This window comes from Exophiala mesophila (assembly GCF_000836275.1).
Source record: "Exophiala mesophila strain CBS 40295 unplaced genomic scaffold supercont1.5, whole genome shotgun sequence".
In the NCBI taxonomy this organism is placed as follows: domain Eukaryota; kingdom Fungi; phylum Ascomycota; class Eurotiomycetes; order Chaetothyriales; family Herpotrichiellaceae; genus Exophiala; species Exophiala mesophila.
The window spans coordinates 2,887,518-2,907,629 of NW_015622508.1; the positions used below are offsets into that span (position 1 = coordinate 2,887,518).

At 50.6% G+C, this 20,112-nt stretch overlaps 11 protein-coding genes across 11 annotated transcripts; 7 read left to right on the plus strand and 4 right to left on the minus strand.

Annotated features, from left to right (window-relative positions):
- Positions 1-254: 254 nt before the first annotated feature.
- On the plus strand, positions 255-2,349 carry PV10_07722 (uncharacterized protein). Its single transcript, XM_016372655.1, has one exon. It carries the CDS (start codon positions 766-768, stop codon positions 2,008-2,010), a length of 1,245 nt encoding a protein of 414 aa, XP_016221987.1. The 5' UTR covers positions 255-765; the 3' UTR covers positions 2,011-2,349.
- Positions 2,271-3,353, minus strand: PV10_07723 (uncharacterized protein; the record flags this gene model as incomplete). The annotated part of the gene is made up of 1 exon (XM_016372656.1): positions 2,271-3,353. The coding sequence occupies exon 1, from the start codon at positions 3,252-3,254 to the stop codon at positions 2,271-2,273; it is 984 nt and encodes a 327-aa protein (XP_016221988.1). The 5' UTR covers positions 3,255-3,353.
- Positions 3,354-3,729: 376 nt separating this feature from the next.
- On the plus strand, positions 3,730-7,414 carry PV10_07724 (uncharacterized protein). The gene is made up of 3 exons (XM_016372657.1): positions 3,730-4,079; positions 4,193-4,791; positions 4,844-7,414. Exons 1-3 carry the CDS (start codon positions 4,073-4,075, stop codon positions 6,755-6,757), a joined length of 2,520 nt encoding a protein of 839 aa, XP_016221989.1. The 5' UTR covers positions 3,730-4,072; the 3' UTR covers positions 6,758-7,414.
- PV10_07725 (uncharacterized protein) lies at positions 7,250-9,014 on the minus strand. The gene has a single exon (XM_016372658.1). It carries the CDS (start codon positions 8,907-8,909, stop codon positions 7,470-7,472), a length of 1,440 nt encoding a protein of 479 aa, XP_016221990.1. The 5' UTR covers positions 8,910-9,014; the 3' UTR covers positions 7,250-7,469.
- Positions 9,015-9,136: 122 nt separating this feature from the next.
- On the plus strand, positions 9,137-10,713 carry PV10_07726 (uncharacterized protein). The gene is made up of 4 exons (XM_016372659.1): positions 9,137-9,318; positions 9,383-9,567; positions 9,626-10,044; positions 10,095-10,713. The coding sequence occupies exons 1-4, from the start codon at positions 9,295-9,297 to the stop codon at positions 10,220-10,222; spliced, it is 756 nt and encodes a 251-aa protein (XP_016221991.1). The 5' UTR covers positions 9,137-9,294; the 3' UTR covers positions 10,223-10,713.
- A 78-nt stretch (positions 10,714-10,791) lies between these two features.
- PV10_07727 (ATP-dependent Clp endopeptidase, proteolytic subunit ClpP) lies at positions 10,792-12,395 on the plus strand. The gene is made up of 2 exons (XM_016372660.1): positions 10,792-11,208; positions 11,268-12,395. Exons 1-2 carry the CDS (start codon positions 10,822-10,824, stop codon positions 11,628-11,630), a joined length of 750 nt encoding a protein of 249 aa, XP_016221992.1. The 5' UTR covers positions 10,792-10,821; the 3' UTR covers positions 11,631-12,395.
- On the plus strand, positions 12,390-13,647 carry PV10_07728 (uncharacterized protein; the record flags this gene model as incomplete). Its single annotated transcript, XM_016372661.1, has 1 exon — positions 12,390-13,647. Exon 1 carries the CDS (start codon positions 12,751-12,753, stop codon positions 13,645-13,647), a length of 897 nt encoding a protein of 298 aa, XP_016221993.1. The 5' UTR covers positions 12,390-12,750.
- Positions 13,648-14,522: 875 nt separating this feature from the next.
- Positions 14,523-15,404, plus strand: PV10_07729 (uncharacterized protein; the record flags this gene model as incomplete). Its single annotated transcript, XM_016372662.1, has 1 exon — positions 14,523-15,404. One exon carries the CDS (start codon positions 14,523-14,525, stop codon positions 15,402-15,404), a length of 882 nt encoding a protein of 293 aa, XP_016221994.1.
- Positions 15,405-15,474: 70 nt separating this feature from the next.
- PV10_07730 (uncharacterized protein) lies at positions 15,475-18,321 on the minus strand. The gene is made up of 5 exons (XM_016372663.1): positions 17,627-18,321; positions 17,307-17,568; positions 16,526-17,238; positions 16,140-16,469; positions 15,475-16,084 (listed from the first exon to the last, which is right to left on the minus strand). The coding sequence occupies exons 1-5, from the start codon at positions 17,770-17,772 to the stop codon at positions 15,706-15,708; spliced, it is 1,830 nt and encodes a 609-aa protein (XP_016221995.1). The 5' UTR covers positions 17,773-18,321; the 3' UTR covers positions 15,475-15,705.
- A 244-nt stretch (positions 18,322-18,565) lies between these two features.
- Positions 18,566-19,166, plus strand: PV10_07731 (cytidine deaminase; the record flags this gene model as incomplete). The annotated part of the gene is made up of 2 exons (XM_016372664.1): positions 18,566-18,656; positions 18,778-19,166. 2 exons carry the CDS (start codon positions 18,566-18,568, stop codon positions 19,164-19,166), a joined length of 480 nt encoding a protein of 159 aa, XP_016221996.1.
- A 24-nt stretch (positions 19,167-19,190) lies between these two features.
- On the minus strand, positions 19,191-20,082 carry PV10_07732 (uncharacterized protein). The gene is made up of 2 exons (XM_016372665.1): positions 19,719-20,082; positions 19,191-19,637 (listed from the first exon to the last, which is right to left on the minus strand). The coding sequence occupies exons 1-2, from the start codon at positions 19,919-19,921 to the stop codon at positions 19,271-19,273; spliced, it is 570 nt and encodes a 189-aa protein (XP_016221997.1). The 5' UTR covers positions 19,922-20,082; the 3' UTR covers positions 19,191-19,270.
- Between the last annotated feature and the right edge of the window lie 30 nt (positions 20,083-20,112).

Genomic DNA, 20,112 nt, shown 5'->3' on the forward strand with positions numbered 1-20,112 from the left:
TGCATACTATCTTTGGAGCTAGACAGTTTTGGTATCATGTCCTTTCCGCGTGTTACCCGCCCGCTTTGTCGCAATTCTTTGAGCGTATGCCTCTGTCTGCTTAGATTCGTTGAGTACTGTACCTCCCAGGCTCCCAGGCTCCCAGGCTACCAGGGACAGATACTCCGTCACTCACTCGTAAATTGCAATACTCCGTACAGTTACCCGTGTCCAAGCGGCACCCCATGGTTCCGAGTCTCCTCGCTCCTCGCGTCCTGGGCGTTCTCTTACCCACCCCTGCCATAAGTTGGAGAGTGTCCACTATTCTTCGATAACAACACCATGATCATGAACCGTCCAAATCGCAAGCACCATCCTCCCTCCTTCCACTCTTCTCATCCCCTCTACAAACACACTTTCACACCTTTTCAAGTCTGCACTGGTCGACTGCCCCCTAGGCACCAGCCCTCCTTGTGATTCTCTCTCCCATCTCTCAAAAGTCTATGGCGTCATGTTATTGACAATCCGGCCTTGTTGTGCTGTGTGGCAACATTTCTTAACTTTATTCGACCGTTGACTGACGCTTCTTGATCCTGCCTGGTTTACCTAGCTTCGACATATCTCGTGCTGCGCTGCTCCTGTGAATCATCTCCTCAGAGAGGTTGGTCACCAACGGCCGTACAGAGGCCTTTTTAAACATCTTGCTCTACACACAACTCTCGACAGAGAAAGCACGGTGACTTGATCGGCCAATTTTCGCCAAGCACTACCACCACCGCTACTACCATGTCTTACCGACAGTACTCATCTCTACCAACACCGTTGACACCGTCAATGCCTGTGTCTGGTCCCATTCCCGAAAGAATCGAGTCTCTTCCTATTACACCCCCAGAAATTCCCGAAAGTTTCGATGACAAGACTTTCAAACCTGACAGTCGGACCATAAAAAAGGCCCTCCACGTTCTTGCAACAGAGCGCCTTGCCCTCGGCCATCTCGAGGACCTATACACTACATCTCCAGTGGCCCAGGAAGCCTTATTGCAAGCCATTCAACAGATCATCCACTCGGAATCTCGACACGGCAAAACCATCTTCATTGGCGTGGGAAAGTCTGGCCACATTGCAAAAAAGCTCGTTGCTACTTTTGTCTCTCTCGGTATTCACGCTCAGTTCCTACACCCCATCGAAGCCCTGCACGGCGACCTGGGCGTTGTGAGACCAAATGACACTGTCATCTTCATCACCTTCTCCGGCAGGACTCCGGAACTCATGTCTCTGCTGCCACATATCCAACCAAACATCCCCATCATTGCCATGACAGGCCATCTGAACACCACCACTTGCCCCCTTCTCACCCACCAGTCACGCGTCACCTCAGTCAATATCCTCCTCCCCACCATGATTCACGAATCCGAAATTTCGTCATTTGGCGTTTCGGCCCCAACCACATCCACCACCATCACTCTTGCTCTGGGGGACAGCCTCGCCCTGGCCGTTGCCGACGAGTTGCACAGTTCTGCGGGACTACAGACCCCAGCTATTTTTGCTGCCAACCATCCTGGTGGCGCCATTGGAGCAGCTCTCAAGCCACCTTCTGCCGCACCGACAATGGCTGACATGGCCAGTCCCGTCTCTCAAGTCCCCATTGCTTCCTCGAGACCGGGACATCCACTGTTGTGTCAAGATGTGGTCTTGACAGCCGTCCGATCACCTCGCGGTTTCGTCCGCACCTCCCCTACCCACATCGTTGGCCCTCGGCGCATCCAAAGAATCTCCGAGTTTGGAGCTCCCGTGACCAACCAAGAGGACGAGTTTGGGCCCATTGTTGTGGAGAAGACTGACTGGATTTCGGTCCTATGCTCCACAACTGTCGACGAGTGTCGCCAATGGATCCTGCACATGCGAGGCGCGGATGCTCATGGTCGGGGGAGGGATTTCCTTCGCCCAGGGACTTTGCTCGGTATTGTTGATCACAACGAAGTCACGGGCGTGGTGGAAATTGAGGATGTCATGGGTGACGACTTTGCATGACCGTATTTATTATTTCATTTCCCGTTTCTTCTCCTCGGCAGCCCAGTCTGCATGTGTGATGGAGGAGAGGAAGACTCGGCATGGTTTTTCTACGCACACCATTACTTCTCATGGTTTAGGAAACCTCATCATCTCTCGGAGGGTTTGCGAGTCATGTATCAGTCGGGGCCTAAAGCATTGCACAGGGAAAGGGGTACCAAGGCGTGCGCACAGGACTCCAGTTCTTTGACGAGGTTACGAAATTAAATTCATTATGGTATCTACTGATACCAGTCATCTTCTTCGTCATCGTCGTCATCGTCGTCGTCGTCATGATGATCATCAAATCCCGCCGTGACTTTTCCCCCGCCGTCTACAGGGTCCTCAGCATTCAACGAAATTGTCTGGCCCGTATCGACACCGTCACTGTTATGATTTTGCATTGCAGTCCGCAACGCCTCCCTCTTGTCTTTTAACTTGCGGACGCGCTCTTCCATTTCCTCCATGACAAGGAATTCTTCTTCCAACCGTCGCTCCTCTTCCTCCTTGTCATCTTGATATTGTAGTTCCAATTGTCCTCGCTTTTCCTGGTCGGCTTGCTCAGCTAGTTGAGCAGCTGAGACTGGTGCTGCTGATATGGTGGCTGCTTCGTAGCTGACTGGTGGTGCAGCCTGTTCCGTGGTCAGTGGTGCAACTTCGCGTTCAAACGCTGCCCACTCGTCCTCGTCAACTGAAGCAGCAGCAGCAGCAGCAGGCGCTGTCGCTGGTTTCGGTCGGTTGGTAATGGGCGATGAATGTGGTTCGGAGCTCTCGCCGGGAGATTTGGGTATGGGCGCCGCCGCTGCCAGAAGTGGTTGTTCTGCTAGCACCTCGTTTAACTCATTAGAGGTTGGTGATGGCTCCGAGCCGTCTCGTTCTTCATGCTGTATATCTCCATTGTTCCCGACACCATCACCTCCTCTGGCCTTTGCTTTCTTCCTCGCATCCGTGGCTGCACTAGGAGAGTGTCCGCCATCATCCTGAGGGGATTCTGAATCGACATCCTCTATCTTTCGTTTCAGTGGGTTGCTCGACGCTTCTTGTGACGCAAGTGCGTTTTTTCGGTGGTTGGCACTTCGCAGGTGGCCATCCCATAGCTTTTCGGACTTGACGTTCAAATTACAAATGGTACAGAGTAGAATTCCAGACTTGGTGTACTGTAAGTGAGGATGAGAGATCCTTCGTGATTGTCGCTCCGCCGCGAGTAAGGCTCGGACGTCCGTCATGGGGACTGGAGGGGGGGGAAAGTGAGGTTGTGAAGTCGTAGGAGAGGTGAATTGCAACGTGATCAGTAGTACGTGTCTATGAGAATCTGTTTGCCTCGGGGTTGTAAACATACAGTAGTAGCGCTCTGATGAAACCTTTCCAGTCTCCACCAATCTGCATCTACATCTGCGGCAAGGATGAACAGATTGGATGGTCACGTGTCAGTGAAGTAAATGTCACGTGGGATGAGGTTAGCGCAGGCACGGTAAGGCGCTCTTTCCCCCACTTGATCCGGAATAATGATGATGCCATCCCGCAGCCAACCGTCTGCTCCTTCCTCCTCCTCTTCCTTCCTCCGCTATTCTGGTAGCTTCCCTCGGCCACCCCAATAGAGCAAGTCTACCGACGGGTTGAGATTGCAATCGTCGTGGATTGGCTGGCTTCGATGCCATAGTACTGGGCCACTTGCAACTGCAACTTGGAGACTCTCTCTTGACTCTCTCTCAGTCTGCCTCTTGTTTCCTCCCAATTTCGAACCTCAACCTCACCTCTCGTCTCCTGCACCAACTGGTGTCTATCTCGAACTGCCCTAGATAGTTATCCTTCCCTATTTTTCTCCTCTGGCCACCACATTTCCGCCACACCCCTCAACCCAGCCCTGTGAAGATCACTCACACCTCATACCGCGCCCTAGGCGCAACCCAACCCACTCCTGCCCGTGCCATACTCTTGTGATTACCTTGTCTTGTCGTAGATCGCGTATGTACCGTGATTGGTGACAAGTGTATCATCTTGGTCTGCTTTGTAGCGTTGTGCGGAACGTGCTCCCTATCCCGTCATGGCTGGTAAGCAATCTCCCCATCACACTTCGCACGGCGTTCACACGCGGTGGCGGGCGTGCTGTCACCGTTTGTGAGGGCTCCCTTTCTCCCTCCTGACTGACTCATTTGTTGCGCAGACGAACCTCGCCGATCAGGTCGTGCGACCAAAGGCCAACACAATAAAGACCGAGATGTCACCGAAGATGCTACCGCACCTAACACCAAGAAGAAGGGAAAAGGCAAAGGCGCAAAGGCCAAAGTTGTCGAAGAGGAGGAAGAGGAACAGGAAGAGGTTATCCGCTGTGTCTGTGGGACATATGCAGAAGAAGAGGATGAGCCCCGCGCCATGATCTGTTGCGACAATTGCGCCGCCTGGCAACACAATTCTTGTATGGGTCTTCCCGAGGATTATGAAGCCGAAAAGTACTTTTGCGAGCAGTGTAAGCCAGAAAACCATAAGAAGCTTGTCGCCGCCATCGCAAAAGGAGAGAAACCGTGGGAAGAGGCCATCAAGCAGAGAGAACAGGCCTTGGCCGAAAAGGCAAAGAAGAAAGGAGGTCGCAAAGGTCGCAAATCCGCCGGTGCAAAGACAGAAGATGTCATTGCCTCAGCTTCGCAAGAACCTCAGGAACCAGAACTCAAGCCAACTCCTGCTACCACTCCTGCTCCAACACCTGCTGTTACCTCGGGCCAAAAGCGCAAGTTGGAAGAATCCCCAAGTGTCCCTGAGATCAAGGTATGTTGCGCCTCCAGACTCTCAATCAAACCCTCCTCTAATCCTCATCTAGAACAAGAAAGCTCGTGCCACCTCATCAGCCGAGACAAACGGATCGAAACCCGAACCTTCACGAGATGGCAAGCCCAGTCTACCAGAACCACCTTCAAGACAAGCTTCAAGATCAGAGCCTGCCGGTGGCGCACCAATCGTTTCGGATGTGAAAGAACTCACCAACTCCTCACGAAAGAGTGGTGCCACTAGTCTGATCAAGCTCATCGACTCGCTGATCAAGGACGCTGTCAAACAGAAAGAGTACAGCATCCCACCCAAAACCAGTGCTATGGAGGTGGCAACCCAGATTGGACTGCAGGTCGAACATGCCTTGTATCACATCCAAGCCGGAGGCACCGGCGATCCAAATGAAGCCTATAAAATCCAACTGCGCGCAGTCACATTCAATGTCAAGAAAAACCATGCTCTGGGCGTTCGTCTGCTTACTGGAGAGCTGGATCCTAATGTATTGGCAGGCATGGATCCGAAAGATATGGCTAGCGAGGAACAGAAGCGCAAAGACGCTCAAGTATTGAAAGAAATGGAGAAGCAGCATACAATCATCGAACAAGAGGGCCCAAGAATCAGACGGACTCACAAGGGAGATGAGTACGTGGATGAGTCAAGACAGGTTGCCAAGGAGTCGACCACGTCAAACGCTACAGCAGCAAAGCAGACTGCTACGGATGAAGATGGACAAGTCAAAAGTCCTGAGCCCAAGATCAAGAGCCCCTCTCTTTCTGGCCCCAATCGTAAAGCCAGTTCACAGGGTAGACCCTCAGTCGACTCAACGCGACGTCAGTCCTCGACCAATTTCGACATCGACAGAGTCTTTGCCAACGTCGCAGGCTCCCCAACCACCGGTGGTGACCCAGACGGGCCTCGCTTTGGCGAATTGCCTGCCCAACAACCAGATCCAGCAGGCCCTGGCACAAAGGCTGATGCTGACATTGACGAATTGCTCAAGGATGAGGAAGCCGAATCTCCCCCTTATTCACCCAAGGATTCTTCTGAAGAAGATGGTGTTGTCTGGCGAGGCAGTGTCAACGGTGGTAGTCTGGGCAAGTTCAACATTGTCGCCAAATATGCAGCTGGTGCCACTCCAGAAAGCGACACCCTCCGTCTGACATATCATCAGCTTCTCTCCGACCAGGTTGTCATTGCGGGACGAATCCAACCCAGCAAGGCGGAGGCATACTTGTGCGGTCTTGAGTACAGCAGTACATCGGACCTTGTCATTGTGTATATGCCAGAACCGGCCGAAGGTAGTCCTGACCATCCACAATTTGTCAAGTTCTTCAACTACTTCAAAACCAAAGAGCGCTTTGGAGTGGGAGTGCAAAGCTCCATCCCAGCGGTCAAGGATATCTATCTGGTTCCTCTCGATCAAGGCCAAGAATTGCCCACTTTTGTCAAGAAGATCGAACACAACTTCCCGGACCCAACCACGCAGCGGATGCTTTTGGTGCCTATTGTCGTCAAAAACAGCGAACTGCCACACAACCAAGCACAAGGGGCAATGAACAGTCCTGCGGGAGCAGTGGCTCAGACCCCCATCACCCCTATGGATGGCACGTTTGACCATTCCCATCCAAACAACCCTTACGGCCAGGCTCCCAGCCTTCCTCCCACTGGAAACGGCGTCAACGGCACACCCAGTCCCTATCCTGGGGCTCCACCCCACGCTCAATTCGTCCCACCTCCACAACAACAACAATACCCCTCAGCGGCGGTGCTCAACGCGCAACGAGTCCTAGGCACGCTTGCCACAGCGCCCGCGGTCGTTCAACTCTGCGAGCAAGTTCCCAGCGCCGGCGAACACGAATTTGTCATCGTTAAGGAATGCATCGAACGCAATCCTGAGGCTGGAAGGCGTTTGGATGTACTCACCAAGATGTTGCAAGACGTCCAGAATATCCGGCAGGGCAAGTGAGCATCTGTTTTTGGAGTCAGAGAAAGGAACAGAGTGAGAGAACAAGGCAATACAGGCCCTTGGCCTCTATGGGATCCTTATCTAGAAAAATTGATGGTGCTTGACCCTGTTGAACATGTAATGGTCGCCCAAGGATGGCATGTTCGAAATTGAACTGGATATGACGAGGTGCTCACAGAACACACAAGATGATTTTTATGTCCGAGTTCAACCTTCATGTTGATTATGATGGTGACGAGAATGGGATGGGATGGCATTAGCAATGGCAATGACAATGACAATCGTGGATTGTGGTTTGTGACCACGTTGTTTGAATACACTGCTCTCTGGCCAAGTCTCTGCAAAGCAACAACGAAATGGATTGCGTGGAATGAATGAACCGGCCGACTCATTTTGACTAGCTTGTATGATTGAAGGGACAACAAAATGGAGAAAGAAATGGAGAATGTATGTATAGATGGAGGCATGAGTACAAGGGAATGAGATTCCATGTCTCGATTGTGTGATTAGGTATTTGGAGTATTTGGCTGATGAATGAGAATAATCAGTCATCGTCGATCTTTCATGGAATATGGCTTAGCTATGGTGAGGCATTGTGACATTCCCGTTCACGAGGTCATCGCTACGTTGTTCCTCCAATTTCCTCCATTACTCGACCACTACCACCAATCAAGGCTCTTGACTTGGCTGTGTCACCATTGGCAGTCCCTTGTCACCTGGATGATTCCAAAAATGTCCTGACTAGATCGTCCCGCCTCCGTGGATCAACCAAATAATATCTCAGGTCTTTCAGGATGTTGAGCGGCATTTCCTCTAGCGTGCTAATGTTCTTAGGTATATCGGCCCCCTTGAGGAATGAAACTAGATCTTTCCGACGATCTGATTCGCTTAGCTTGAGTTTTGAGATGTATTCGCGATATAGCTTTTCTCGCTCTTTGTCCTGTAGATTTAGGTCTTTCATGGCTGGTTCTTTTTTGTATTTGCGACGAAACTCTGGCCAGTACAGTTTTGGGCTGGCTTGGAGCTGGAGCAGCCGGAGATATTGTATCTTGGGGTCTTTGTCGGCAAGACTCGAATTGGAGGTTTCCAGTCGCCGTCGTTCCAATTCTTTGGCGGCTTGCGCTTCGGCAATACGGTCTTTCGACCACTGAGCAAAAGCTTCCTTGCGGGACGAGGTGTTTGGCAGCATGACATAGCGCTCGTCTTCGACGATAGAGAGATCTTCAATAACCTTTTCAAAGACACTATAGGGTGAGATGCCTGAGTCGTCGAGTAATGAGCGGAATAGTGCAGTTGTGTCAGCGGCAGTGAGGGGAAGACCTTCGTCATTCTCGTCATTCTGGGAGAGGTCCTCGTTGTCGACTTCGTCATGGTCATCGTAGTCGCCTTCCATCTGGGCAAGTTGCCATTCTATATCGTCTTCATTAAATTCGACAGGTCCATTAGGTTGTGTGACGTTGGCCTCTTCGGAGATACGGGGTCGTTTGGAAGGATTGTCGGACTCGTCGAAACCGTCTTCTTCATCATCGGTCACCTCGACTTCTTCGTACGAGTCGCTGTCATAATTTTCATCCTGTGATGGCTGTTGGACGCTGACCGCTTCTGCCTTGTCTTTGGGCTCTGGTTCTGCGTGATCCTCGCGCTCGGTTTCGGATTTCTTTTTAGCTTCCCACTCGAGTCGTTCCATTTCAATCACGGCCAGCATCACATCCTGAGGGAATTTCCAGAGGCTTTGCTTGGTCTCTTGGTTGTGGACAAATCTCCTTCCTAGCTTCGTCTTGACCAATACCCAAGGGTGGCAATTCAAGATGGGTATCTTGGACTTGGGCCGGTCTCCTTGGTTTCCTCTTCGTCGTGTATGATCCTGATAACTCCTCCCTCCAGTAAAATGCGCCGGCTCGACAGGATTGTTTCTGTGGAACTCGTCCATGGCGTGCATGGAGGCACGGACAAGTTGGTCCGGTTCGGTGGCGCCATAATCGATTTGTAGTGGTTCTTCTGAGGGAGCGACTGGTCGAGTGTAGGTGCTGGTTTGGCTCTCTGCATGGTAATAGTAAGGATGGCCGGTAGGAGCTTTGTGTTCGGTCCAACCTGGAGGAAGTGGGGGAAGCGCTTCGTTCGGAGCAGCCTGGCGATATGTTGATTTGAGCATTTTGGGTACGGGGTTAAGAAGAATCGAGGTAACACCCGTCCCCAGAGTCTCGTTGGACACTATAATGAGAGTCCTAATAACGCAGAAATGTTCAATGGTAGAAATGATGAAGTTGGGGAAATTGTTGGAGGAGGATTGTGATTGGCTGCGTGGATGAGTAAGGATGAGGAGGAACTGGAAAGAGCGCAGGCGACGCGTGAATCCATCGTGCCTGCCTTACAGTTTTGGGATACTGGGAAAGTCGGCCACTTCTACGCAATCATTCAAACATCCATTCATCAACCCACCAACCTCCCTTCTCTACCGTCTCTCGTCTTTCCAATCTAACCTCTGTCCTCCCGATTGTAACAATTCCTGTCATTGCTATTCCTCTTTTGCCCTCAGGATGTCTCGCAGATACGATTCAAGAGTAGGTCAAGTGGCTGCGCTATACCATCTCCGACAGTTGGACCATCGCTAACATGTTGCCCTAGACCACAATCTTCTCTCCTGAAGGCCGATTATATCAAGTCGAATATGCCCTCGAAGCCATTTCCCATGCCGGTACAGCACTTGGCATTTTGGCCCAGGATGGGATCGTTCTCGCTGCTGAGCGCAAAGTAACAAGCAAGCTTCTGGAACAAGACACATCGGCCGAGAAGCTGTATATTTTGAACGAGTATGCCACCCGATCTGTAAAAAGGCAAAGCCCTGAACTGATTTTTGTCTGTCTGCAGTAACATGATCTGCGCAGTTGCTGGGATGACTGCAGATGCCAATATCCTAATCAACTATGCCCGACAAGCCGCCCAACGATACCTTTTGACATACAACGAAGACATTCCATGCGAACAGCTGGTGCGGCGCCTGTGTGACCTCAAGCAAGGTTATACCCAGCACGGTGGTCTTCGTCCCTTTGGTGTTTCCTTCATCTATGCAGGGTGGGACCCCCAGCGCCAATTCCAATTGTATCAGAGTAACCCTAGCGGCAACTATGGTGGATGGAAGGCTACCAGCGTCGGTGCCAACAATGCCAGTGCTCAGAGTCTACTGAAACAAGACTACAAGGAAGAATGCGACTTGAAAGAGGCTTGTGGCATGGCAGTGAAGGTTCTAAGCAAGACAATGGATTCGACAAAGTTGAGCAGCGAGAAGAGTGAGTTTCATGATATTTGCTCAAGACATAATGCTAACATTTTCCGCCAGTCGAGTTTGCCACCGTTGGAAAGACGAAAGATGGCAAGATTTACCACCACCTGTGGTCGGGCGATGAGATCGATGCGTTGTTGAAGGAACACGGGCTAGCCAAAGAAGAGGAGGCCGATAGTGGATGAACACCATGTCTTGTCCAAAGCCAATCGCGGAAAAATTAGATGTGCCCAAGGCATAGCACTGGCGTTCGGGCATGTGTAAGGTACGGAAGAGGGAGTCTATTCCACAATCACGGGTACTCGAGCTTCTCACTCACAACGCCATCGTCATGGCTGTACTTAAGCGAGAGTGAAGATCGGTCGTCCATGCAAAGGTGTCGGGATCAGGCCTAATGGATCGCTTCCATCCATCTTCTGCAATCATACGGGCATTCTTGACAATCTGGATACGTTCAGGCGAGACATGCCGCGGGTCAGTCTGATCAGTCTGATCAGTCTGGGAGATGTTAGTTATGCCGTTGCACCCAGGCTTCCATGTCCTCTTAGATCCAGTCCTAAGAACCCTGCAATATCGCCTTAGATATCAACAAAGATAGGCAAGGCTGTAGGATTGTGTAATTGTCTTGTTGATGTTCCACAAGGCTGGTAATGTGCGCTTTAGTCTTAATGCTTCGCTATATCACTGACAAGGCTGGCATTACTTTTGTATCACGATGACTGTGATCGTTCACGTCACCTCTTCGTTCTCGGACGTGCTGGTTTTTTGCCGTCCAACATAAACGATGCGGAGCCTTCTCAGGTTAGCCCCACGGCTTCCTGCGCGTCCCAACGTGGCCAGAAAGTGTGCAGGGCTGCAACAAACATCACAGCACCGACAGCAGTCGACATCGAGATCGTCCCCTCCGACCAGTTGGCTACCAGTACCATTTGTGACGGAGAATGTTGGTGGAGCACATCATACAACTGACCTGTTCAGTCGGCTTTTGAAGGAGCGTATCGTCGCCGTATATGGTGAGGTCGATGATCGGATGGCTGCTACGGTTACTGCATCCCTGCTGTACCTCGAGGCCGACAGCGACCGCCCAATCTCCATGTACATCAACTCTCCCGGTGGCTCAGTTACGGCTGGTCTCTCCATATACGATTGTATGAACTACATTGTTCCAGAGGTATGTCCATTCCTGCATGCTTGGTTCTGACCCTCACCGTTGACACGACATTTCAATAGGTTAGCACCCTCGTGCTCGGTCAAGCCGCATCCATGGGTAGTCTTCTGCTCGCTGGTGGCGCGCCCGGCAAGCGATATTGCCTCCCTCATTCGAGTATCATGCTACATCAGCCCAGCGGGGGCCATTACGGAACCGCAGCAGACATTGCCATCCACGCTAAAGAAATCCTCCGCATCCGAGAAGTCCTCAATAAAATCTACGAGAAACACCTGACGGGCAAGAAGAAGCTGTCGCTAGAAGAGATTGAGAAGCTCATGGAGCGAGATTTCTTCCTCAGCGCAGAGGAAGCTCTTGAGCTAGGTGTTGTCGATGAGATTCTGGCCAGTCGTAAAAAGGCACCCGAGCAGACTGAAGCGAGTTGAAGAACTCCGATGTAAAAATATTGTGCTCAAGCTGGCCTTCAAGATGAAGGGTCAAGAGCCATCTTTCGGCTGTGTAACGGATGTACACCATCGGGAAACCATGCATCAGGCATGAGGTTAGGCTTCATGTCACTTCAGATTACCCTCTCTACTCCCCGCTGTTGAGGGATATCTGCCGGCCAGATTCTCGACTCGTTGTTCCATCTTAGCAATCTCCAATTGTTCAGGGTGGCCGGGTCCCCGCGGGCTTCGAGTCAAATGACAGCATGCCCAGAGAGTCGGGGAATCGCTACTACGCGCCACTCACTCCATAGCCTTAAGAGCAGACACCGGGGGTTGCCACTGCGACCAGGGACGAGTCAAGGCATTGTATTATAGGTGAGGTGACCACCACATCATGCTCCTCATTCATATTAGGTCTATGACAGCACGAGTAGGGATTCTCAGAATCCCTCACCGTCCAATACAACAGCCACAAGAGCCTCACCGCTTCCTACCTCGATTTTCTTGCTGCATGGCTTTTCTCTATTTCCTTTTCGTGACACGCCTATGCACGGGTCGTGGGCGAAACTCATCCCAGAAGCTGGATATTAATTGGCCATGTTTGCCACGAGCACTCGATGCTAACATTTTTGTGCTGAGGTTAAATACTATTTTCATACAAAGCTGGACGAACCCAGCTTGACAAGGTCAGCAAGACTGATCCGACAAGTGCTAAATACCACCGCTGCACAGACTAGCTTTGTGTCCTGATTCACCAGCCTGGATGGCCCATTTCAGTACTCGTCAAAGGATCAGACCATGTCAGCGCTTTTCTCATAAAATATGCGAGTCACATGACTCAGGTATCAAAGATGTGTCCGAACAGTCAAGTATACCTCTCACTGAATACAAGAAACCTCCCTTGGCATTCCAGAAATGTAGAGCGGGTAAGGCTTGCAAGATTACTCAGCATCTACTCCGTACTCGGTCTCAAAGAGTTGTGAGCAACATGAAGACTTTGACGTCATTACGCCCTTCAGATTCCGCTTGAGGATCTTATATCTGGATCAGTACTGGGGCGCTTGGATTTGTACTTGAAAAGCATTGATCCATCATATCATATCACAGCTCTACAACCATGACATCCAAATACCCCCTCGATCAGACTTTCACCCACAAGTCTGCGACTCATGATTTCCAAATCTATTGGACACACATTGGTGATGAGACTCTGCCGCCTCTCGTGTTCATTCATGGTACGCCGTGGAGCAGTATTGTCTGGGAAGATCTCGTTTCCAGCCTCTGCAGTCGGTACCACATCTATATCTATGACCATCCAGGATTCGGCATGTCACCATCATATCGCCGTACAAAAGATGCAGTGAATGCCGACCAGATTGATTTAGATGGATCTCTGGTCCTTCGTGCGGAAGCGAGTGCCGCTTTATTTAAACATTGGACCTTGCCCCGTCGGCCGCATGTGGTAGCACACGATAATGGTGGTCTGGTCTCTATGCGGCTTTTGCTACAACATGGGAACGAATTTGCGAGCTTAACCCTGATCGATGTGGTGATTGTGGGTCCTTTTGGCCTACCGTTTTTCAAATTAGTCGCCGAGAATCATGGTGTATTTGAAGCTATTCCGCCGCATATGAGTGAAGGACTAGTTCGTGCATACGTCAAGAGCGCTGCGTTCAAGCCAATCTCGAAGGAAATTGAAGATAGACTCAGCTCCCCATGGCTTGCAAACGGAAGCCAGGGCACAAGCCGATTTCTGCAGGAAATGGTCCAGGCCCACAACCGTGATGTGAGCGATGTTGAGAAAGATTATGCGGGTGTGGGAATTCAAACACCAGTCAAGATCATCTGGGGCGCCGACGATGCATGGCTACCAGTCGAGATAGCAGGTAGATTGAAAAAGGCTCTGAATGCACAAGAAATGGTTCTGGTCGATGAAGCTGCCCATCTGATTCATTACGATCAGCCCAGCAAACTTGCATTGGAAGTCGGCGTTTGGCTCGGCCAGCATAGATGAGTAATGACCAAAGATAGGAAGAAAATCGATCGAAATAAGTATTGGTAAAGTCACTAATTCTGAAACTCCCTACATCCAGAAAGTCACGAAGAGGTTTGGGGATAGAAAATGATACCTAGTGAGTTGAAACATGGCACTGAATAGGCCTGTGGACCTGTCTATCTCTCAGCCACTTACGTAGAGAGGGGTGAAGAGTCAATTAATTCAAGACCTCAGGCCTGAAATCGACGATCAAGAGTGTCAAAAGCTTAACATGATGACCGTTTTATTAATACTGGGCTACTTAACTTTGGCATGGAAAGTGTTATCAATATAGCCGTTTTCTCCTCTTAGATGAGTAACGACCAAAGATAGGAAGAAAATTGATCGGAAGAAGCATTGGCAAAGCCACGAACTCCGAAACTTCCTGGACCGAGAAAATCCCGTAGAGGTTGAGGGATAGAAAATGATACCCGGTGAGTCGATGTATGGTACTAAATAGGGCTATAGGCCTGTCTATTACTCAGCCGCTTACGTAGCAAGAGAGGGGGGAAGAGCCGATTGAGTCAAGACCTCTAGCCTAAAATTGACGATCTTGAGTGTTAAGAGTTTAACATGCTGAACGTTTTATTGATGATGGGACACTTGACTTTGCCATGGAAAGTGTCATCAATATAGCCTTTTTCTCCTCTTCTGAGCGAGCACCAATCAACTATCAACTTTCTCCAAGACGCCGTGGCGACAGTTCAATGCTGGAACTCTGTTAACTGTACGTGGTCCTGAAGCACGAGCAAGAAGAATAGATATATAGACACTGCCCCTCGCTCTACACCACCTGGCATGATATTACTTCTGATAAACATTTCCTCTCCTTGATCCCAAAGCTAAACCTCACCATGTCTAAAGATTCTGACCGTACTCCAGTGGCCGACCAGGCTGAGTCGGACGCCTGGTTCCCATCACCATACTCGCTGACGCAATATGTCCCTCCAAAGACCGATTTCGATGGGGCAGATTATCCCAACGCTTATACTGGTGGGAAGTGGAAGATTCTCCTAATAGCCACACAAGAGCGATACTTGCAGATGGCGGGCGGCGAGTTCTTCTCGACGGGAAATCACCCGGTGGAGATGCTTCTACCAGTGCTCCATCTTGACGCCGCCGGTTTCGACATCGACATTGCCACTGTGTCGGGAAATCCTGTCAAATTTGAAATGTGGGCATTTCCCAAGGAAGACGAGGCAGTAAAGTCGATTTTTGAAAAATACAAGAAGAAGCTTCGCAATCCCTTAGCTCTAGAGGATGTCTGGAAGGATGGTTTCACCAAAGATACACCTTACATCGGCGTCTTTATCCCCGGTGGACACGGCGTATTGAACGACGTTCCATTCTCCCCCATCGTGGGTAAGATCCTGCGCTGGGCCGACGCTAACCAGCGATACTTCATCACGCTTTGCCACGGTCCAGCTAGTATGCTGGCCGCCAACATCGGAAAACCCGAAGGTAGCAAGTTCATCTACGATGGATACAAGATAGATGTGTTCCCGGACTCGCTAGACAAGGGTGCCAACATCGATATTGGCTACATTCCAGGCAAGATGTCTTGGTTGGTGGGTGAGGAACTTCGCAAGCTGGGCGTTATCCCTATCAATGAGAAAATCACCGGTGAAACCCATCAAGATCGGTATGTTCTTACAGGTGACTCGCCCCTGGCGTCAAACAACCTAGGGAAACTCGCTGCAAACGTGCTCCTCGAGGACGTAGCCAAGCGAGGCTGAGGAGCAGATCCAAGCAAAGCGAGAAGTGCAAACCAGCAAATATACATGCATGTCATGCAAGAATTCAGCAAAATGATAATCTTCTGTTTGCGCAAAGCATTGTTCCATTGTCCACATATGCATGGCTTTTTGCTCCCTACGGCTCGTGGCACAGCCAAGGGTTGGGAAATCTGCTCGCGCCTAACAAGCAAATATGGTGATTGGACACGATTGCTGGAGGGCCGCAATGGACAAACTGTGAATATTCGATAGATCTGTGACGAACTCTTATCCTTGGGCATATTTCCCGTCCTGGAAACCCTCAAGACTTGCTGTGCGCGGCCCGCTGCACATTATCCGCCGCCGTCGCTCGGTGGGAGGAACCAATGTTCTCCAGAGCAAACCCGTCGGCAGTTGCAAGCTGTTCTTCTCTCTTCCCATCGGCTTCTGCCAGGTTGATATTCTTGAGGAACAGCTGGATCATAAGCATGCCTGCCATGATTGATGTTGCCGCGATGGCCAAAATCTTGGTTGTTTCTCGATAGCTACGATTGATTGCTTCACGGGTAGGCCCTCCCTCGGGGAATTCCATAGCGTAGATGAAGGAGGCAAAAATGTTTGGTGCGTCAGAAACGGCATCGGCTGGTAGGTATTGCTCAAGTTTCTGAGGAAGATACCGGTTCCAAATCACTCCTGCAATACTATAAAACACAATAAGTATATTTGGCCTTTCAGGACGGGGTGTGAGCGGCCTACCATCTACCGACCGAAGAACCCACACTCATCGCGGCCAGGAAGATACCCGTACCAACCGCAACATCCTGCTGCACGACCGAGGCTTGGATTGAAACCTGTGAAGCTGTAGAAAAGAAGGCTCGACCGAGGCCGGACAGAACTCTTGAGGTCACGAACGCCGCCTCGCTGGCCGGATATGCGCCGTTGATGTCGACCATGTATATCAAAACTCCCTGGGCTAGGACGGCGATGGGAACTCCAACTAGGACAAAAGGCTGTGAACGTTTGGTCCAACGCATAAGGAGACCGACGAAAACTGATCCCACTTGAAAGGTGACACGATTGGCATTGCTGGACGATGCGGTCAGCTGATCCGTGACAAGTTCCATCATAAGAGGTCCACTTACTCGATACGGGTTGCATTTCCTGGGGAAAGACCCACGGCGACCTGGAAATAACTGGAGAGAAAGGTTGCACTGGTCGCATATCCCACCCAGTCGACAAAAGCAAGGACACAAGCCGCGATGACGGTTCTGTCGCGAACCATACGATAGGGAAAGAGTGGGCATTTGGCGTATTTGGCGTCCCAGGCGAAAAATGCGAGAAGCAGCACAATCCCGACGACTATCATAGCAATCGTCGAACTGTCTCCCCACTTATATGTGTTGTAAGCCCCTGTTATGGACAGTGGAATGAGTGTAAGCGAGAGCCCTGCGATTAGTAGCAAGACCCCAAGAACATCCAACTCGATCCACACCACATGGACCAATTTCCGAAGCAGTGACGCAGAAGCTGGAACCCCACCGAGAACACTGATAGTGCGACTGGCACCGCCCAGCTTGGCTTTGGATCGTCTTTGATGATAGAACAAGGTAAACACGAGCGGTATAGACATGACGGGGACGACGAGCGCCCACATTCCGTATCCCCATCTCCAGGTGGAATGATTGAGCATGCTCTCACCGATGATGGTACCGATGTATAGAACCGGGATGACGCAGATCGCCTCGATCAGGGAAGCCCAGATGCCACGGTTAATGAGCTTGGTGGTGTCTGCAATGAAGACCTGCTGCATGATGGTGAAACCGGCATTTCCGATAGCCTCGAAGATATTGGAAGCCTAGATCGTTAGCAGATTGTTGAGAGACCTTGATGGCCAACCAAGCCGTCTGCTTTACAACTACTTACGACATAAGTTTCGATATTATGGGATCCGGCGGCCAAAGCATTTGCAATGGCGGAAAAGCCAACGGACAAGGTTAGACCCTCGGCGCGACCAAAGACATCTGAGAGTTTTGCAACGATGGGGTATGCGGCAACGTCGGCAATGTTCTGAACAATACCCGCCGTGGTCAACATGGAGTGGCTACTAAAGGCGCTGGTTACGTATGGAAAATAGACCCAGGTCGAGTAAATCTCGAGATAGAGGACAAAGGTGGTCAGGGTCAGCCTGTAAGAAGCGAGGAGCTATGAGTATTGTTCATTGTAGCGTGTCGAACTGGTCTCACCCGAGATATGCGACAGTCAAGGTCTTCTTCGTCCAGAGACTGTGAATCAGTTCGGATTTGAGCACGCCATGTTGGACAGGCGGGGCAACGTTATCATTACCCTGCCGACTTGCGTCCTGGGAGTGATCTTCTGTTTCAACTGCCATTGATAGCTTGGGACACTAGATGTCAAGCAAACTTGGATGCCTGGAAGGTGGGAATATTCACAAACAATCATTAGGGATTAGGGTAGGGGGGGGATAGACGTGCTTTTAATCTCATCGTCGATCAGTCCTCGATTATCTGCGTTTCTGTGCTAGCTGTTGCTAGACTGTCCCTGCCTCGAGGCCGCTGAGTATATCGAGCAATCATAGGCTCCAGATCAGATAAGATTTGATGGAACGGGGTATCGCCAAGGGCTTGGGGAGTGAGTTTTCAAGAATGCTCCGATTTCGGAAAATGAATTGATGTTTGTGAGGTTGGCTGCTGAGACGAGGAGTTTTGGGAATAGAAGGAGCCTGGGTACACCGGCTTGAGAATGATAAAGCAGTCTTGCGATGGGTTCGACAGTAATAAAGTGGTCTTTCAGGCATTTGGATGACTACAGGATGCCGTGGCCAATTGGAAGCAAGAGCATTTCCCGTTGTAAAACATTACCACAGGTTATGAGACGTCATCAACAGGGCCAAAGTTAGACCAAGTCACCTCGAATGTTCCAAATCAAGGGATGAATGCTGGCAGCTCCTTTCGAAGCACATTGGTAGGGGAGAGGAAGGGGAGAGGAAGACGAGTGTGGGGTGAGTGGAAATAAAAGCGGCGAGCAGTTTTCCCGTCGCTTGTGCTGCCCAAGGGCTGATAAGGTTGATGTAACGTTATACACTGGGCTCTATGAATTTGTTGTTCCATCAAAGCTACAATCAAGAAGACACTGACTTATTGGGGGTTCAAACGGCAAGAAACATGAGTTCAAACGACAACCTGACGCCTCTGTCAAAGGAGGAATTGACGCAGCTGGCATCATTGGCGATAGAGGCAAAGGAGAAGGCATACTGTAAGTCACGATCTCGCAGACACAGAACCGACATTTCTAGTCATTTGCATGCCCATAATCTCGGTCAGCATTGAAAGGTGTTGCAGTCTCTGATATCCAGTCCAACTGACCACCATTCCAGGCCCATACTCGAATTTCCGTGTTGGTGCCGCTGTCCTGCTCTCAAGCGGCACATACCACACGGGAGCCAACGTCGAGGTGGCCAGCACACCGGTGGGGATCTGCGCCGAGCGATGTGCCATCGCGCCGATTGTGGCCTCGATTAAACGGCCGGACATGCCTGTCTTGCGAGCTATTGCGGTCAGCACCGATATCACTCCTCCCGCAAGCCCCTGTGGCATGTGCCGACAATTCATCAATGAATTTGCCTCTACGGGAGATCTACCGATTTACATGTATGGCAAGGAGGGTCTCGAGGGCGAGGTTGTGGTCAAGACGATTGGGGAGCTGTTACCCATGAGTTTTCGGAGGAACGATTTTGAGAAGAATCGGGGGGTGATTGCAAGTTGAGATGGGAGTGCAGTACTGATGGTATTGTTGAAGACTTTTGCATTGCGCGAGGAGGCGAATATCTCATATTCCTTACATGATGGTGTATGGTGGGTTTTCACTGGTTAGAAGACATCCTCTGGGTCGACCTGGAAGCTCTCTCCGTTCTCCCGAACATGCCTTTTGTCTTTGTCACGGTCCAGTGACTTTCTCATATCTAGCGCATCCTCTCCGTCCTTGGACACGCCGGTTGGGTCGTCCGAGTAATACTTGACGACAGTGCGATAGGTGGAATAGCCCATACTCTCGTACATGGCGATGGCATTCTTATTGCTTTTGCGGACAAAGAGATCCACGAACCAGGCGTCTTGTTGATTACAAGCCTTTTCCAGAGCCTCGGTCAATAGCTTCCCGTAACCCAGCCTCCGGTACTGTGGTGCAATTGACAACGCGGTCACGTGGCCGTGCCATGGCAAGAAATGGGGTGAAGCCCTGCCATCACGATGAGCCTCAATTTCAAACAACGCCAGCCCAGGGTGAGACGTGACTTGTCCTTGACTTGACTTGACTTACTGTAGAGAGGCAGGAGAAGACTCGACTTTACCGATAATGTAGCCAACAATCTGACCATGTTCTTCGATACACTGGAATAGAGAGGGCCATTTCATTAGGTATGTCAGGTAGAAACCTAGGTCATAGTTTTCCGTGTATGGGTCGAGGTTACAAAGATTTAGATGGAACAGATCCGAAGGTTGGACTCTTCGGATTGTTGGCATGATGTTGGCGTTGTAAGGAAAACTTCTAGATTATATCATGATGATACACGGGATGAACGAAACCCAAAAAACGACGAGGAGAGGATTCTGAAGTGATGGGCTAGTCAGTCGTGATGGTTCAATAATGCCCGTCGATGAATGATATCAATTTTTGCTCTCCGCGAGCCTCAAAGTTGGGAGAGTTTGGTGGG

Bases quoted from the DNA above. Each gene is read 5' to 3' on its own strand.
- PV10_07722 (XM_016372655.1), top strand. From the start codon at position 766: ATGTCTTACCGACAGTACTCATCTCTACCAACACCGTTGACACCGTCA.
- PV10_07724 (XM_016372657.1), top strand. The intron at 4,792-4,843 runs GTATGTTGCGCC...ATCCTCATCTAG, and splicing joins CAAGTGTCCCTGAGATCAAG to AACAAGAAAGCTCGTGCCAC.
- PV10_07725 (XM_016372658.1), bottom strand. From the start codon at position 8,909: ATGCTCAAATCAACATATCGCCAGGCTGCTCCGAACGAAGCGCTTCCC.
- PV10_07726 (XM_016372659.1), top strand. From the start codon at position 9,295: ATGTCTCGCAGATACGATTCAAGA. The intron at 9,568-9,625 runs GTATGCCACCCG...GTCTGTCTGCAG, and splicing joins AAGCTGTATATTTTGAACGA to TAACATGATCTGCGCAGTTG. The intron at 10,045-10,094 runs GTGAGTTTCATG...ATTTTCCGCCAG, and splicing joins AAAGTTGAGCAGCGAGAAGA to TCGAGTTTGCCACCGTTGGA.
- PV10_07727 (XM_016372660.1), top strand. From the start codon at position 10,822: ATGCGGAGCCTTCTCAGGTTAGCCCCACGGCTTCCTGCGCGTCCCAAC. The intron at 11,209-11,267 runs GTATGTCCATTC...ACATTTCAATAG, and splicing joins TGAACTACATTGTTCCAGAG to GTTAGCACCCTCGTGCTCGG.
- PV10_07730 (XM_016372663.1), bottom strand. From the start codon at position 17,772: ATGGCAGTTGAAACAGAAGATCACTCCCAGGACGCAAGTCGGCAGGGT. The intron at 17,569-17,626 runs GTGAGACCAGTT...CGCTTCTTACAG, and splicing joins TTGACTGTCGCATATCTCGG to GCTGACCCTGACCACCTTTG. The intron at 17,239-17,306 runs GTAAGTAGTTGT...CTAACGATCTAG, and splicing joins ATAATATCGAAACTTATGTC to GCTTCCAATATCTTCGAGGC.
- PV10_07732 (XM_016372665.1), bottom strand. From the start codon at position 19,921: ATGCCAACAATCCGAAGAGTCCAACCTTCGGATCTGTTCCATCTAAAT. The intron at 19,638-19,718 runs GTAAGTCAAGTC...TCGTGATGGCAG, and splicing joins TCTTCTCCTGCCTCTCTACA to GGCTTCACCCCATTTCTTGC.